Genomic DNA, 18,942 nt, shown 5'->3' with positions numbered 1-18,942 from the left:
GGTGTATTGGATAGGCTAAGGTGCAACGCTAAAACACTTCTACCGAAATCCTCTCTCCACTAATTTTTTTTAAAAATAGCCCCCAGATTTTAAGATATATTTATAAAAAATTTATAAACCCCACCTATTAGTGGGGAGGGGTTTATAATGAGAAGTTTATAGTATAGATCGCATGTTATAAACCTCTCAATTTAGATACTCTAATAAGCGGCCTCTTTTTTTTTTTTTTGTCTCCGGGCTATGGTGTCATAATAGGACATCTAGATTATCACTCAGATATCCACGGTTCGATCCCTAGCTATGACGTATTTATAGGAATTTTTCTTCCAAATGGGGAGTGCAACCAAAGAATGCTGGACTTCTAGGCTGGCCGCCGCATGCATTTCCTGATTTATTCTGGTAGCCGGTGGGAAACTTTCGTGGAATCAGATCGGTCATCCCAGGGATAGTCAATAAGACTAACTGGGTTTATTATTATTATTTTTCTAATAAATGGTCTTTGCAATAGGACATTTAAGTTATCACCCAGGTATCCATGGTTCGATCCCTAGTTATGACGTATTGTTGGAATTTTTCCTCCAAATGGAGAGCACAACCAAATGATGTTGGGCTTCTGGATTAACCACAACGCGTGCTTCCGATTTATCCTCGTGCCTAGTGGGAAACTTTCGTGTGACCGGATCGATCACTTCGGAATAGTCAATAAGGCTAACTAGGTTTATCAATATTTTTCTAATAAGCGGCCTTTTACGTGCAACCAAATGATGCTAGTTTCTTAGCTGCTTGCCACAAACGCTTCCTAATTTAATTTGGTGGCCAGTAAAAAAATTTTATGGGATCGAATTGGTCATCACATGACAAGTGAACAAGGCTAATTGAATTTATCATATATATTTTTTTATTTTTATTTTCTAATAACCGGCTATTTGATTTTTTTTCCCCAAAACCTTTCTCATTTCCCACGATGAGTCCCCTTCCCGAAACTGAAATCCACCGCAACGCCGTCGCCGCCGGTGGCCATCAAATTCGCGATGCCGAAAACCGCTGCCTTGATCTGCGTCACCGCGTCCTCCACTCCGGCCTTCCTCCATCCTCCTACCAATCGCTCACCCGCCTCCTCGATGCTGAGCTCCGCTCCCTCTCTCGCCTCACCTCCTCACCGTCTCCTTTCCTTCCCCTTAGCTCCAATATCGGGTACCTCGAATCCATCGGCCGTCTCCTCCTTCACCCCTCCATTCAATGCGTCACCCGCGTCTCTAGGCCCATCATTGCCGCTGGATCTGACCTCCCCGTCCACGTCGACCTCGTCTGCACTTTCCGCTGCTGTCCTGCATGGTTCGTGGTCTCTGATCGAAATCCTTCCTACCTTTCCTGGATCGGTCCCAGGGGCCTCCGTGCTCGCGTTGAGCGCGTCGCCGTTGCTGCCCGATCGGCTGGGGCGCTCAAACCCGCTTCTGTCCTCCTTGTCTTCTCCCGCGGCGTCCCCAGCTATGTTGCCAACAATCTGGTGAGGGAGTTTGGGGCCTCTGAGATTAATTTCTTTAAGAACGAGGACGAGGATGTGTTCAAGGAATTGGAAGAGGGATGGGTTGGTGTTAGGTGGCCAGACAGTTCAAACTGCAGGGTGTTTGAGATAAAGATTAGCCCAGATGACAGAGGAGGTGCTATTTGTAGTTCTCAAGTTATGGATGAGACAGTGGAAGTTTGTGAATCGTCTGAAGGATTTGGATCTGTGCTTTCAAAGATGAACATGGATTCAGCCCACGCTGTAAATTTTGATACAACAGCATTGGTCGCCTTGGTTTCAGGAATTAGTAATGGAGATTGTGAACGGCTGATGAAGGCTCCCGAGCATGAGATGAGAGCAAGGTTCAAGGGCAACTATGAGTTCGTGACGGCTCAGGTGTGTGTCATGCTTTATGTTTGGGAATCTATAATCCCATTATTGAATCCATTGTTGATTGAATAATAGCTTGCAAGTAATTGAATCCTTATAAATAAGTAGCTCAAACTCTTCTGATGAATAATATCTAGTCCTCAATCTATGGAATCTTATTATCTGGCCCATAATGAACCAGTCATGGTCGGTCCCAAGCCTGGATAAAGGAGGAGAGTCGTGTTAGGTTGCCCGCTAGCTTTAAAATTATGACAAATATTCAATGAATGGATTCATTAAACTATTGTGTCAATGTCAGGTCCTTCCTCGGAAGAAACGTGTTGCAGGGTCTAATTATAACGTCTCGGCAAGAACCGCTATGTTTCCAGAACTCAGATGTAGTGTTAAATATGTAAGAGTTCGCGTTATAGGGTCCGACTGTAATGTATTGTTAAAGACCATTACATCTCTATGAGAACTTGAGAGTAATGTTAAATAGACAAGAGTTTTCACACTATAGGTTCGGTAAGAATAAATATGATAAGAAAACTAATAATCTAAGATTTGAAATATGAAACATAGGAACCCTTACCATTAAATCAATGGAGGTAGTAGATACGATGATTAAAAGAAGAATTAGTATTTTGTGTGTACAAAAGACAAAATGGGTAGGCGAGAAGGTGAAAATGATAGATAACTCGGATTTTAAGTTATGGTACATAGAAAAGAGTAAAAGAAGAAATGAAGTCGGTATTGTTGCAGATAGCTCGTTAAAGGATAAAGTTGTAGGAGTAGTTAGAAAAGGAGATAGAATTATAACCCTTAAGATAATAGTGGCGAAAGAAACTATGAGTATAATTAGCGTATATGCACCGCAAGTAGAATTAGATGAAACTACCAAATTAAGATTTTAGGATAACTTAGATGAAATATTACAAAACATTCCACCAAATGAAATGATTTTAATAGGAGGTAATCTAAATGAACATGCCAAAATGAGGAATATGAGAGGGTACATAGAGGTTCTAGGTTTGAAATGAGAAATGAGGAAGGAAAAATTATATTAAATTTTGCGATAGCACATGACCTTATTATTAGCTAATACATTTTTTTTAAGAAAAGAGAAGAGCACTTAGTCACGTTCAAAAGTGAGAATAATAAATCGCAAATTGACTTTCTTATGGTTAGGAAGAAGGATAGAAAGATTTGTAAAGATTGAAAGGTTATCCTTGGCGAAAGCTTAACTACATAATATAGGTTAATAGTGTTGGATATACGCTTCAAACATAGTATCATTAGAAAGAAAATATATACGACTCCTTGAATTAAGTGGTGAAAATTAACGGATGGAAAACAAAATATATTTAAGGAGAAGATAGGAGTACAAGTATTAGTTGAAATATATGGTGACTCTAATACGATATGGGATAAGATAATATCAAAATTGAAAATATTAGCTAAGAGTGTATTCGGTGAGTCAAAGGGACAAAGTAAGGAATCTTGATGGTGGAATGAGAAAGTGCAAGAGAAAGTAAAGGAAAAATGAATAGCCTATAAGGAATTATATAATTGTAAGAATGAGGAAAATTTTAAAAAATATATAATTGCCCGGAAAAAAGCTAAGAAAGTAGTGAATGAAGCAAAGAATGAAATTTTTTAACGATTATATTAAAAATTTAATACAAAAGAAGGGGAAAGAGATATTTATATAATAACTAAAGTAAGAGAAAGGAAGACAAGATATCTTACCCCAATAAAATGTATTAAAGATAAATATAATAGGGTACTAGTAAATGATGGAGAAATAAAACAGCGGTGGAAGAAATATTTTCATCAACTTTTTAATGAAGGTTTAAGTGACCAACTTAACTTAGGTAATTTAAAAAGGCTAAATGAGTATAGAAATTTAAATTTTTATCATAGAATTTAAACTTTAAAAAGTAAAACAAACTTTAAATGAGATGTACAATGGAAAAACCGTTGGACCAGATGATATTCCGATAGAGGTATGAAAATGTTTAGGGAAATAAGGTATTGAATGACTTACAAAATTATTTAACATGATATTGAAAACGAAAAAAATATTTGATTAATGAAGGATAAGTACTCTAATTCCCTTATATAAGAACAATGAAGACATACAAAATTGTGTAAACTATAGGGGTATTAAACTAATGAGTCATACCATGAAAGTTTGGGAAAAAGTAATAGAAAAAAGATTAAGAAAGGAGTCCACGATAACTGAAAATCAATTTGGGTTCATGCCTGGAGGGTCGACAATAGAAGCTATACATCTTTTTAGACAATTATTGAAAAATATCAGGAGCAAAAATAAGATCTACACATGGTATTCATTGACTTAGAAAAAACTTATGAGAGAGCCTCAAGAAAAATTATATGGAAAATTTTAGAAAAGAGGTGTTAGCATGATATATATTGAACTAATTAAGGATATGTACGAAGAAACTTCAGACGGAGTAACTGAAGCATTTCCAATAAAGATAGAGTTACGTCAAGTATTAACTCTAAGTCCATATCTTTTTACACTAATTATGGATGAATTTACAGTACCGTGGTACATGTTGTTTGCAAATGATATTGTTTTGATAGATGAAATACGTGAAGGAGTAAATGCTAAACTAGAATCTTGGCGGAAAATACTAGAAGAGAAATATTTTAGGCTTAGTAGAATAAAGACAGAACATATGAAATTTAAGTTTAGTAATATTAGACGTAATGAGACAATTGTTAAGATAGGCGATGACGCCTGGAACTCCGAGATTTAAATATTTAGGATTATTTTTGCAAAACGATGGAGGGATTGAGAGAGATGCCTTACTAGAATATAAGCAGGATGTTTGAAATAGAGGAGAGTGTCGAGTGTTTTATGTGACTATAAAGTATTTCTAAAATTTAAGGGGAAGTTTTACAAAATCGCAGTTAGAGCTGCTATGTTAGAGTTGAATGTTAGGCTATCACTCGAGCATATGAACAAAAGATCAGAGTTGCAGAGATGAGGATGTTAAGGTGAATGTGTGGACATACGAGAATTGATAGACTAAGAAATGAGAGCATTAGAGAGAAAGTTAGAGTTGTATTTATTGAGGGAAAACTTTAAGAGACACGTTTAAGATGGTATGGGCATGTACTTAGATGACCAATAAATGCTCCAGTTAGGCGATGTGAAACTATGACAAACGCGCATATCAAACGAAGAAGAGAAAGATTAAAAAGACTTGGTTAGCAATAATAAAATTAGATAAAATTTATATAAGTATAGATGATGATATAGTAGGAGATAGAGCTCAATGGTATAAAAACATCCATATAGCTGACTTTACCTAGTGGGATAAGACTTGGTTGTTGTTGTTGTATTGTTTTGAGGTTGTGTTTGCAAGAGTGAACTTACTTCCTCTAGGCAAGTTCTAGAACATAAAGGAGTATTTCAAACCTCATTTTATATATTCATGGTAGGAATCTATGTAATATCTAGTGGAAAAACACCCAAAAAAAAAAAAGGGTACAGATAAAGAATGAATGCTTTAAGGGATCAATCAATATTTCTTTTTGGGTAGATTTTTCATAGTTTTGATGACAATCTAACTCCACCCATGGTGAATCAAGCTTGGATAAAGGAGGGTTGTGCTAATTTGTCAGCTAGTGTAAAACATAAGCAAATGTTATATATGGATTTATTAAATTATTGAGCTATTGTTAGGTTGTCCTTCGGAAGGTACACATTGCTGGGTCCGATTGCAATCTAGGCAAAGATTGCTACACTTCTATGAGGACTTACGTGCAGTGTTAAGTATACAAGAATTCTCATGCTAGGTTGGATAAGAACAGACTATCAATTATCTTAGATTTGGAACATGAAATATAAGAATGTTCACTAGTAAAGCAATGGAGGTTGTAAATATGATGATTAAGAGAAAAAAATAATATTTTGTATTTACAAGAGACAAAATGTATAGAGAGAGAAGACAGAGATGATAGAGAACTTAAGTTTTAAGTTATGGTACATATAAAAGAGCAAAACGAAAAATGAAGTAAGTATTGCTGTAGATAATTCATTTAGAGACAAAGTAGTAGAAGTTATGAAGGGAAATAACTTTCAAGCGGTAGTAAAAGAAATTATTAATGTAATTAACATATATGCACTTTAAGTAGAATTAGATGAAGACTAGGTTTTGGGAAGATTGAGATGAAGTAGCATAAATAATTTCCGACAAATGAGATTATTTTAGTAGAAGGAGATCTAAATGGGCATGTAGAAAGATATGAGAAATATAATAGGGTGCATTGGGGACTATGGTTATGGAACAAGAAATGAAGAAGGAAAAGCCATATTAAATTTCGTGATGACATATGAACTTTTAATAGCTGATACATTTTGCAAGAAAAGAAAACTCTAGGTTACATTCAAAAGTGAGAACAATAAATTGTAAATTGATTTTATTATGGTCAACAAGAGGGACAATTTTTTTTTAAAGATTGCAAGATCTTCTCCGGAGAAAACTTAATCACCAACATTGGTTAGTGGTGTTAAATACACAGTAGAAGGAAAATATGCATGACTCCTAAGATTAAGTTATGCAAATTGAAAGAGGTAATTTCATCAACTTTTTAATGAAACTTTAGGTGAGCAACTTAGCATAAGAAATTTAAGTAGGTGAGGGGAAATTTAAATTTTTATTGGATAATTTAAATTCTAGAAGTAGAACCTGTGTTAAATGGGATGCAAATAAAAAATTAGTTGGACCCAATGATATTCTAATAATATCTAAGGAAGCAAGGTATTGAATGTCTTATAAAGCTATCCAATTTGTTATCGAAAATGAAAAAAAAAAAGCCTAAGAGGGTAAGTTGTCTAGTTCTTGTATAAAAACAAAAGAGATGTATAAATTTTTGTGAATTATGGGGGCATTAAGCTAATAAGTTATATCATGAAACTTTTGGAAAGAATAAGAAAAAAAGTTAAGGAGACCAAGGTAAAATCAATTTGCATTCATGTTCGAAAGGTCCACGATAGAAAAAAATTTATAATAGTTTTGAAGGAAATTATGTGGAGAACTTAGAAAAGGTGGTGTTAGCATAGCTTATATTGAAACAATTAAGGATATGTATGAATATGTAATGACAATTCTAGAAGGATTAACCGAAGCATTTCCTATACATTAAGGATAAATTCTAAGTCCATATCTTTTTACACTAGCCATGAATGAACGCACTAGACATATTCAAGATATGTTACTATGATGCATGTTGTAATAACATTTTTTTGATTGATGAGACACGTGAAAGAGTAAATGCTAAGTTCGCATCTTGGTAGAAACCACTGGAAATAAAAGGTTTTAGTTTTAGTAGAGTAAAAATAAAATATATAGAATTTAAGTTTAGTAGTATTAGATATGGTAGGACAATTGTTAAGATATGAGATAATGAATTACCTATAACTGAGAACTTTTTATGATCAGTCTTGCAAAAGGGGATGGATTGATTGAGATATTTTACATAGGATATACGCAGAATGGTCAAAATGGAGAAGGGCGTTAGGTGCTCTTTATGATCATAAGATACTTCTAAAGTTTAAAAGGAAGTTTTACAAAATGATGATTATACTTGTTATGTTATATGAAGTTGAATGTTGGGTTTCAATGAGCACACGAGTAGAAGCTAAGAGTCATAGAAATGAGGATATTAAGGTAAATATACGAACATACGAGGATAGATAGGATAAAAATTGAGAACATTAGAGAGAAACTTGGTTTATGTCCATTAAGCGAAAACTCCATGAGATGTGCTTAATATAGTTTGGATATATACTTAGTGATCAATAAATGTCCCAGTTAGTTATGTGAGATCATAACAAACATGCACATTAATTGAGGAAGAAAAAGACCAAAGAAGACTTTGTTAGCAACAATAAAATAAGGGAAAATTTATTTAAATATAGTTAAGGATATAATAGGGGATTAAGCCTAATGGCGTCGGAGGATCCATATAGCTACCTTACTTAGTGGGTAAAAGTTTGGTTGTTATTGTTGTAGGTTGCTTATATACCACTTGATGTAACACTTTTTCAGAAGAAAAACTCACGAAGAGAACAAGGTTTTATTAAATTAAAAATGATTAAACAAGGATTGAGGTTTAGGTTTAAAGGCCCCAACAATTACCTAACTTGGAAATAAATAATTTATTCCCTACTCACCAGCAAATAAATAATTTATTTGCTAAAATCTTTGTAAATAAATAATCTATTCCTAAAGTGACCTACTTTTTCTTGACTAAGCCTTGTGCTCGTCTAAGAATGGAGTTTGCTTTACACCACTCCCCCTTTTGATAACAAGGCAGAAACCTCTCACCCAACATTCATTTGTTTCAATGAAGAATGACGCCAATACCAAGACTAGTGGCCATATCAAAAAGAGATTAAAGCATTGTTCTTGCGCCTTCTTCTAAAACCCCTCCAACCACCACTAGCCGAAACAAAAGAGAGAAGTGCAACACTTGTTGGTCTTAATCCTTTCTCAACCTAATTGCCCTAGTGCATATCTTGGCATACTCCTATGGCTGATCTATCTCCCATACATTTTGGGCATGGCCACATCATGTGTGGAGCACGTCCCCTTACAACATGGCTTAGTTATTATCACAGTTCAGAGTGGATTCTGACAGCTACTTCTCTGAAAGCATGGTTCTTGCCTCCCTCTCAGGCTTTTCTACAGACATATTCAAGCAAGATTTGAACAATTGTTAGAGAAGGAAAGTGAGTGAGCCTAGTTCTTTTGTTTTTATGACTTCGCATGTTAAACTAAAGACAATCCCTCACCAAGCTTGTGCAAGTTAATAGTCATATCAGTGCTAGAGACCATTGGGAGAAAGCGGAGACAATTCCCTTAATAACCAACTAAACTGAATGCCATGGAACAAACAGTTGGTTGCTGCCCCAAAAAAGAGGGATACATAAAAATTATAAAATTTCAGATTTCTTAATTGTTGCAGCATCAGAGTGTCTCTCTGTTTAATTTTCTATCCACAAAGTATCATCAGTATTGTGTTAAACTTCAAGACATTACTTGTTCTTTATTTGTGGTTTAGCACTTGTTTCTTTAAGTTTGGTTCTCGATGACATGTTAAACCTAATTGAGGTTTTCTTTCTGCCCTTTTATTAGCTTTTTATATAGCCTTGCACAGTAATTTTCAGGTGAATTCTGAACTTGAGCACCCAATTATGGTAGAATTTGGTGTTGCACTAGCCGGAAAAAGAGGAATAATCTGTGAAAGCGTCCGCTCTGAATTTCAGGAACTGGTTTCTATGTGCGGAGGACAGAATGAGAAGCTACGAGCTGGTTGGCTTCTAAATCATCTTGGGTATGTTATCTTGTTATATATCCTTGTCCGTTCATTAAATAAGCTCTGCATTATATGTGCTTTGATTGTCTTTGAGGAAACATCATTGCATGCAAAGCTTGCACTATCATGCTTCTTCATACAGAGTGTCTTTTTTCTATTATGTTTATCTGAATTTTGAAATATTAGTAGGATTATGCATTGTAGGTAAAATATGTGGTATGATTTCATGGGACATATAATTAAGACCTTATTTTAGGGGAGGCCTTCGTAGTGTAGCTTTATAGGCTTGCCCATGGGCCGGGTCTAAACCGGTTTAATAGGTTGGTTACGGGTCCGTCCAAATTTAACCGCGAACCAGCAAGTTGAACTGCCAGTTCAGACCGCTGATTCAATTGGTGGTTAATCATTGATTCTCCTATATTTTAAAAAATAATAATAATAAATTTTAATTGGTTTAAATTTTTTCAATGAGAACCTCTCATTTAATAATAATTATAATATTTTAATGATATTAATTGTGTGTTTCAATATAAACCATCTCTTTTGTTTTAAAATTTTCAATATGAAACTATTCTACCTTTTTATTGAAGTTAATTTTTCAACTTATTTGCTCTGAATTTTCTAATATTGAAACTATTCCACTTGTCTTTTAAATCAAAATTTCAACCTATTTGCTATTTTTTTTTTAATTTAGGACTATTTTACCTTTAAACCATTACATTTATTAATTCCATTTAATTTAGATCACTCGTCAACTTTATTTTATTCATTCAACACCTAACTAATTGAGTTTTTATAGAACATTTGATTTGTATAATATATTTAATAATAATTTATTAAAGGATATAATTTATTCAATAATAAAACTATATATACGAATATATAAAATTGATCAAAAATATAACTTGTGTGTGTATATATATATAAGCCTCATCACACTAAAATATAACAATGTTAATGTTAGATAAAAGAATCATTGGTATATGTGCAAGACCAAGTGGCACGAAAGTTGCAAAAAAAATAAATAAGAAGAATGTAATTTTCAAAAGATGAAATAAAAGATTTTACTACGGAAGGAATTAACAAACTATGTGGGCTTTAATTCTTTGTCCTAAATGGATACGGAAGCAATTTAAATAAGTTTATGTCTTCTCCATTTTTTAATTTTTCATATTTATAATTTTTTAAAAAATAAAATATAAATAATAATTTTAAACTGTCATGAACTATGAACCAAACTGTAATCAACGGTTCACAATTGTAACCCGCCTTTGAAGGTTAAGGTTAAGGTTAAGAGTCAAGATTTTCTAAATCGTCGAATCGACAATTCTGAATTTCGTCAGGTCTTTATAACTAATGCTACTTTACTATGTAAACTATTACTAAATGCTCAACTATTTATTTTTTCTTAAATCATTGTGATTGATTTCTGTTTGGCATTTAATTTTTTGATTCATTTTCCAATAGTAGTGAAATGTAGGCTGAGATGGTTCTGTAAAAATTACTTGGGTCAGATGGTTTTACTTTTTGACGTTTTTGATGCTAGAAAAAATAAGTGACAAATTCTAAAACGGTGAAGGAGCAAGTCCTTAGTCATGTAATGCTAGATTGACAATAAAATGGTGCAAGATCTGGACAGTAGGAATGTAGTTATGTAATGAGTTAAAGATGGGCTCTAGCTCAGGACAGGCAGAAATTGAAAGGAGAAGCTGATTGAGTATAGCCTAGATTTGATGATAATTAAGTACATCGTCTATTCCTATTTTCATTCAAGGATTCAACTAAATTTATTGAATTAATAATACAATAATATGTAAATTTACCAAGTTTTAGTCTCCAAATTTATGTTTCCTTTAGAGTGCTTGCTAAACAATTTTTTGTATTTTCTTTTTCATCTGTTTTGATTTCTTATCATAAATACGAGACAATATCTTTGTTACATATTTTATACATGTAGTATCACCTAAACCTTTGATATTGGATATTTTATACATGTCGCGCGAGCCTAGTGACGCGTCCTGAAGTGTCGCGCGAGCGCCATAATAAAACTTTAAAATTATGAAAAATGGTATAATAACTTGGCTGCAAGATTCCCATCTTGCAAGGAAAAAAAAGAGCACTACCATTTATCGTTCAATTGCTAATTGCTAGAACTACAACTAAAGGAAGATTGTTTGACCCACTCATGAGTGTTATCTTTACACTCCACCGTGATGGAGTGGCAATGCCCCATATGGGAGCGACTACTAAAGATAACTTGAGCTCATTGTGGTAGATGTGCCTGACGTATGTCGAGGAGAGAAAAATAAATACAATTGCTATGGATCTGATTGAACAAAGGCCTTAACTATAAAAGAGTATCTTGTCCTCAACAAATTAGCTCATTGTTCACAAGTAATTCAGCTAGTGTTAGGTATTATGTTCACCATATCCCAACCTAAGGTAAGGAAGTTAATCATTTTCCATCCTCGATGTGTATCAATATAAGTAGCAATAAAAAACTATATTATGATATAATCAATAATAATTAAATATTTGACATTACTGCACGTTAAGAGTTCATGTAATACCATCACATAAGACCATCATATAAAACAACATATATATTTTGCATAAATACTTGGCACGTGTTTCAATTGATATACTATAAGAAGAAACTGCTAAAAGCTAACAACATAATAGAATAAAACAAATAGGAGTCAACAAGATACTTCAGGTTTACATCTAAACTCAAATGTACCTCATAACTCAACCACTAAACTAGTAATGTCTACTGACTCACCTACAACACCAAACCACTATCTTCTCATTCGCTCAACTTCCACATCAACCGTTACTAAAATCTCTCCCTTTTAGCCCAAATATTATGCCCTTATAGTCGAGGTGATGCCTATTGAGGGAACTTCAAGAGACACATTTAAGATGGTATGAACATATACTTAAGCGACCAATAAATATTTCAATGCAATATGAGATCATGATAAATATACATTAATCGAGGAAGAAGGAACCAAAGAAGACTTGGTTAACAATGCTAAAATTCGATAAAATTTATTTAAATATAGATAAGGATATAAGTAAGGGATGAATCCCAATGACATAGGAGGATCCATATAGCCGACCCCATTTAGTGGGATAAAGACTTGGTTGGTATTGTTGTGTAGTCGGTCCCTAATGCTTTATTCATCCTTCTCAACCATCTTTCATTAAGTATTTCTCAACTTAACATAAAGAAATGCAAGGATTTTATAACACCCACTAATACACACCCAGTCAACCCCTTTGACCCACTAAAATTATTTGTCATTGAATCGGTTACTATATTCCCCCACTATGCTACACCGAACTACTATTCCACCAATGCACAATTAACTAATTAATATTGAATAACTCTTGTAAGTAGAACAGTAACTTCTCTACTGCCATAGGCAATCCTTGCTTGCTTAAGGGGTACTTTTAAATGAAAATATGCAAGAGAATCCTAAAATTACAAGAAGATACATGAACTCAAGTTATCTACCCACACAACGGTTATTGCTCGGTGTTTGTACATAAGGGAGGAGAAGAGAGGCGAGGATTACTATTGTGAGGAAGGGAAGGAGGAAGAGTTGGCTGATGTTCACATAAGTTGCTTCTTTTGTGACGAAGAGGAGTGCAGTTGCTGCTCATGCATCGAAAGAGTAGGTGAAATGATTTGTTATTCCAAGAACACAAGAAAGGGAGAGAAGGAAACATGGATTGAGGGGCATAGAGGAATTGTGAATGGTGGGGAAAATTGGCCACTGCAAGGTTGCAGGATAGTGAGGGTTGAGTTGGGAAAATTCAAAACAAGAGGGATGCAACTGCTGATGGGGTGGGGGTTGTAGTGGAAGTTGGAAGCAAGTGCTGTGGCACAATTACGAGAGGAAAGGGTAAGGCTATGGGGACTTGATTGTTGGGAAAAGATAAAGCTTTAAGCAAACCCCAATTGACTTTAGCCAAACTAACTAGTCCAAACTAGTTCATCTAATAAGCCTAGAATCCAATCCCATTCCAACCTAGTTTGAGTCTAAAGACCCTAATCAATATCCACCTTGAACAATTTTTAATCCAAAAATTTAATCCCAAATTCAATCCAAATTGGATCTAATTAGCAAAAACCAGCCTATACACTCACTCCCACCATAAATACTGATAAGTAATCCCAATTGACTCTTTAATCCTCTAATAACTCATAATTAAACTTTGATATATAACCCATCATTTCTCACACTTCTAGTACTTCTAATTGTTGGTGCAATTGTGCCCCAAGCAGCCCAATATCTTGGGTTTTGATGTTTGGGAAAAGGATTTAAGTTAGCTCTTTGTCTTGTGATTTGATGTATGTTTAAGTATGTAGGGATTTGTAGGAACACACAAGGAGCTTGGAGAGCTTGTGCTCGATGAGATCGAGTAATGATGTGGATGATGACTTGGTTGGCCAAGGTGACATGCTTAGTGGCTTGGATGTTTATCGAGATCGAAGAAGGATGGAATGACATATCTAAGGGACCATAGGACAAGAAACATTGTGGTAGCAATTGGAGTAGTGTGATTTCTTGGTGTGACCAAATTAGAGGTTCGGTGGCTCAAGGTTCAAAAATATGGGAGAAGGTTGCATCAGGCAATCGAGGGACCATAAGATGAGGGCATCGATGAGCAATGAAGACAATAACTGATGGAGGCGGACTACATAGGTGAACACGTGAAGGATGACATGCCGAGGAGTTAAGGGCTTGTGTGCATCCAAAGGATCGAGCAACCTAGGAGATAGCTAAGGGTCGAAGTTAAATTGCAATGGTAAGACTCTATTAGTGAGTTGTGAGAGTGACTTGTATGGCATGGAACGAATGCACGAGTTTGACCTTAGAATTGGTCGTAGTCAGTTCCTAGTTGAGTGATATGTATGTTAATTGGTGGAGCAGGCGATTATGGTAGAGGAGACAACAAAAAGAATGTTCTCTTAAGGTGACTAGTCGAGTGAGCCGTTGATTGGTGGCACATTAGTAGACTGATGGTAAGTTAGTTGACTTATGCCAAGGATAAAGGCAAAAAAGATCCATTAGAGCTTGACTACAGTCAAATCCAGCCAAACAGTCAACTAATGGTATGGACTAGTCGATTGATCGATAGCAGACCAAAATACAACAAGAGGTTTCATTAGTGGCAAAATAGAATCGGAAAAATCTTATTAGAAACCTTTCTGTTCCTTAAACTTTCTCTTCTTGTAATCTTGTTTTTTTAAGAGGTTACTCCACCGATAATTGATCGAAAAGGAGAAAGTTAGTGGTTTTTTTTCAGGAGTAATCTACCAATGGATTATAGGTCATGGAGTTAGAGTCTAGGTGACTGCCGAATTTCCTTTAACGTGGTAGTGTTAGCAATTGTATAAGTGTTTGTTGTATTTATGCTTATTTCTATTGCACTTATATTTGTAAGCTTGCTAGATCTATAATAAGAGTTGTTGTAAATTGCAATTGCAGGTACCGAATGCTATTCATCCTCTCTAGTGTAACCATCATCTACTCAACTTTGTTCCAACCCTATTGATAGTTAGTGCAACATATATCTTTCATCACACTAATTAATTACTAGATATTTCTTCTCCAAAATCCACAATAATAGTTGTTATCTCTTATAATCTTTTTCTAATTAATAAACTCATGTTGAAATTATTTTTCCTCTATATTTCTGTATTAGTTTTTTTTATCAAATCAATAACAGCTATGGTTGATTTGATAATTGATTTGAGCCAATTGATTTGATAATTGATAATTAATAATTAATTGATTTATAAAAGAGACTTTAGGGAAGAGGTGGCATGAGGGGAATATGTGATGAGCCAAAAAGCTTAAAGAACTAATTTTTTATAATTGGTTTTAATTGGTAATTTTTTATTTTTAGTCACCCTAATTTTAAGAGAATAAGTTATTTTAAGATAATTGATTATTTATTAAAAATTTTTACTAAGTCATTTAAGGAATAAATTATGTATTACCAAATTTTTGGGTGCAAGTTGCTTGGTGGGGCTATAAAAGAGCCTAATCTCTCTTATTAATTAATCTTTCAATTTAATAACATTTTAGTCCATACTATGAGTTTGTTAGTTTTGGTGCTCTATCAAATGATATCATATCTAAATCTTGATTTTGTCTATTAAAGTTTTTTTTTTTTAATTTATAGTTGGCACTAGGTATTTAGCTCTTCAAACTAACTAATTCTGGATGACCAGTTCATCCCACAAAAGTTTTTTATCGGTCACTAGGGTAAATCGGGAAGCGTTCATGGATATCCATCCCGACGGCTAGACCCGCTTCTCACTAGAGGAAAAATCCTCTGTAGTGCGCTGAAGTTGAGATTACAACTTTAGATTCCTTAGTTATCTGTTGGAGGATCTAACTATTGCATCATTATTCCGGGGCTATAAAACAACCTAGTCTCTCTTATTAATTAATCTTTAAATTGAATAACATTTTAGTCCAGTTTGTTAGTTTTGGTGCTCAATCAATTGGTATTATATCTAAATCTTGATTTTGTCTATTAGCGCTTTCTCTTTGTCTCTTGGCCAAGATGTAACATCTTGTTCCGTATCATCAAAAGCTTGATTCGATCATCCAGCAACATCCCATATTGAATCACATTATTTGACTCCAAAAAGGTGACTTGTGATGTTTTGGTCCCTTTTTTAATCATAATACGCCCAACACCACAATTTCTCCTGGCGACCATTCTCTATAAAATAAAGAACATTTAAGATAGGTCAGACCCAGAACTCGACTTTGAAGAATCGTTGGATATCTTCACTGCAATGAATGTTCAAAATATTATTAACTATGACTGTTACTCATATTTATGACTCGTTCATACTAATATGAAGATCAAAAGAGAAAATTCAACTGAAAAGGTATAACAAGACAAGAACACGAGCTATCCTTTTGATAGCCAACAACTATATTAAAACTTCTAGTAGTATGTATCTCTGTGTAGTTGCTTGTGTGGCAAAAGATGACTTGCTCATCCTAAGTGTACCTCACCGCCGGCCCCACAGCAAGATGAATGAAGTAAATCACGGACCTCTCTAGGTGGGAGGGAGTTGTGATTTTAAAGATGGTAGGCCGAGAGTTGATTTTCTTGCCATTTTGCATCCATTACTAAGTTACACTATAAAAATATGCATGGTGATATGCTTGATTCTCCTATTGCATTCACAACCTTGAATAGTCTATAGAATCTCATCGAAAAGCCTTCTTGTCCCACTTTATTAATTCATATCGTGGGGAAAAAATAAACCTAATGCTTATTATTTAATTTGTGTACCACATTACTATGTTAGATTAGAAAAATATGCATGGTGATATATTTGATTCTCCTATTGCATTCATAACCACAAATAGTCTATAAAAACTCCTCGAAAAGCCTACTTGTCCACTTTATTAAATCATATCATGGGGGGAAAAAATCTTAATGCTTATTATTTAACTGATTTTTAAGATAGAAGACATAGTATTTATTGGAAGGTATCTGAGTCTCCACCTTTGCATATCTAACTTTTCTATAGACCCCAAGACCATAGTGGAGTCGTTGACAAGTTTTGTAAATCACGATCAATCTCAACATTTTATTGTTCAATCATTGGAAGGGACAATCTAAAAAATTGTGCAATGCTTAATTTTTCAGAAACTCAAGGATATCATGCACTATTCCTCAATCATTGGAAGGGACACCGGAAAAAATAATTAATAAACTTTGTTCTTTAAAAGCCAAAACTAAAATAACTTTTGCAACAAGTTTTGTTCATTGAAAAGGACAATCAAAGGAAGATGCAGACAACTCATTTAGAGTCAAATCTTCTCCATTCTTTGATTCGAGAGAATTATGCAGCAATTGGAGCTTACTTTTATAATTAGGTTTGAGTTGGTAAAAAAATTGCTTTTTCTTAGTGTTGTTTTAGGAGAATAAGTTATTCTAAGAGAATGAGCGGTTTATTACTAGGTTTGTCTAAATTATTTTATGACTAGATTATTTATTATTAAGTTTCGGGATGAAAGGTTGGCTGGGATCTATAAAGGTAGCGAGCTTGTTCTCCCTTATGTTACCTATAGTCTCTCTAATTCAAACATTTCCATATATATCTTGTACACATTCCGTAGTTGTTTAATTTCTCATGAACTTCTCTGGTTGGTACTTTAAAAAATTATTCACCCTTAGGGGCACGGTGCGGTGGTAAGAGGCAGAGTATTCTCTCATGAAATGAGGGTTCAATTCTCATATTAGACATATTATATGTTCGTAGTGCTCAAACAACTCGTGATATTGGGTACCACGTCAGGAGCCTCTTGCGCGGTGGTAAGAGGCAGAGTATTCTCTCATGAAATGAGGGTTTGATTCTCATATTAGACATATTATATGTTCGCAGTGCTCAAACAACTCGTGATATTGGGTACCACGTCAGGAGCCTCTTGCGCTTCCTGAGTTGATCGGTGTGCAAGGAGTGGGGCTAAATTGTACACCTCCAGGATTGATCAGAACAAATTGGATACCTGATAACAAAAATGGAAGAAAAAATTATTTAGTCTTATCTGTTTTTTTACCTTGCTGCATTATTCCTCCAATTCTATTTGGGCAATAAAAGAACGTTTTAGTTGGTGTTCCGTGTAGGTGCAAACCAATAGTCGAAGACCTTGTTATAGTTATAGTGCCTATCCATTTCTGACAGTACTGGCGTTTACAATTGCAGCGTTGTCCCAGATTCTCCCTCAGAACGAGTGATGAGTCTCCCTACAACAAGGAAGATAGCATTGAAGAACAAGATCGTGTTTGGGACCGGCGACCATTGGCATGCACCAACTTTGACGGCAAATATGGGCTTTGTTCGAGCCATTTCCCAAACTTCGATGTCTCTGTTGACGATCCACCACAAACCCCGCGCGCTAACAGGCGACTGAGTACATGCCACCTTGATCATACAAGGTATAGCGTCATTCAGGTTTAGGCCACCGTAGATGCTTTTACTTGTTAATGAAGGCATTCAAACTCCTTCAGATGAGGCTGGATTACAAAGAATGTTGATTAAAAGGTCAAACTATTTGCATTTTGCATTTTATATTAACTACCTGCATTCAAGAGTACGCTTTAGTTATTTTTTTAAAATAAAAAATATATATATATATATATATATATATATATATATATATATATATATATATATATATATATATCATAATTTTATTTTTAATTAATTTTATATGTTATTATAGGACGATGTTATGCTGCATGGTGACCACAGATCTCTTGGATTTTTTTATTGTCTAGGAGATGTGTCATTCGTATTTACGGTCAGATCGTGATCGTAATCCGGCCGTAAATTGTTGTGATCCCTTCCTGGGTTCATTGTCCTCATCAGGTTATAATTTTTGTTCGGAGCGGGTGGTCGGAGGCCGCCCGGAGGCCTTCGGTAGTGGATAAGTGGTCAGGTTATTGGGCGTCGAGCGAGGATGTCCTCCGGGCGGCCTCCGATCGTCCACTCCGAATAAAAATTATAACCTGGTGGGGACGGTGAACGCAGGAAGGGATCGTAATCATTTACGGTCGGATCGTGACCACGATCCGATTGCAAATACGAGTGACACATCCTTTGGACCATAAAAAGTGGTCTAGGATATCCTGCCTCTTGCATGGTATGCGTGTCCCAC

At 34.9% G+C, this 18,942-nt stretch overlaps 1 protein-coding gene across 4 annotated transcripts; it reads left to right on the top strand.

The window, feature by feature from the left end:
* Window positions 1-931: 931 nt before the first annotated feature.
* LOC122021221 lies at window positions 932-18,378 on the top strand. Of its 4 annotated transcripts, none has more exons than XM_042579309.1 (3): window positions 932-1,903; window positions 9,183-9,250; window positions 14,734-14,925. In XM_042579309.1, the coding sequence occupies exons 1-3, from the start codon at window positions 965-967 to the stop codon at window positions 14,798-14,800; spliced, it is 1,074 nt and encodes a 357-aa protein (XP_042435243.1). In that variant the 5' UTR covers window positions 932-964; the 3' UTR covers window positions 14,801-14,925. The 4 variants fall into 4 exon arrangements, with proteins under 4 accessions (XP_042435243.1, XP_042435241.1, XP_042435240.1 ...); XM_042579307.1 differs by lacking the exon at window positions 14,734-14,925 and adding an exon at window positions 17,988-18,378 and having other exon boundaries at window positions 933-1,903; XM_042579306.1 differs by lacking the exon at window positions 14,734-14,925 and adding an exon at window positions 17,988-18,378 and having other exon boundaries at window positions 934-1,903; window positions 9,084-9,250.
* The last annotated feature ends 564 nt before the right edge of the window (window positions 18,379-18,942 follow it).

This window comes from Zingiber officinale, chromosome 9A (genome assembly GCF_018446385.1).
Source record: "Zingiber officinale cultivar Zhangliang chromosome 9A, Zo_v1.1, whole genome shotgun sequence".
Classification (NCBI taxonomy): Eukaryota; Viridiplantae; Streptophyta; class Magnoliopsida; order Zingiberales; family Zingiberaceae; genus Zingiber; species Zingiber officinale.
Note: the sequence above shows the minus strand (reverse complement) of the source record. Positions and strands in the feature narration are given on the sequence as shown.

Coding starts and splice junctions, on each gene's coding strand:
- LOC122021221 (XM_042579306.1), top strand. CDS start 965: ATGAGTCCCCTTCCCGAAACTGAAATCCACCGCAACGCCGTCGCCGCC. Junction 1,904..9,083: donor ATGAGTTCGTGACGGCTCAG/GTGTGTGTCATG, acceptor AGTAATTTTCAG/GTGAATTCTGAACTTGAGCA. Junction 9,251..17,987: donor TGGCTTCTAAATCATCTTGG/GTATGTTATCTT, acceptor TTACAATTGCAG/CGTTGTCCCAGATTCTCCCT.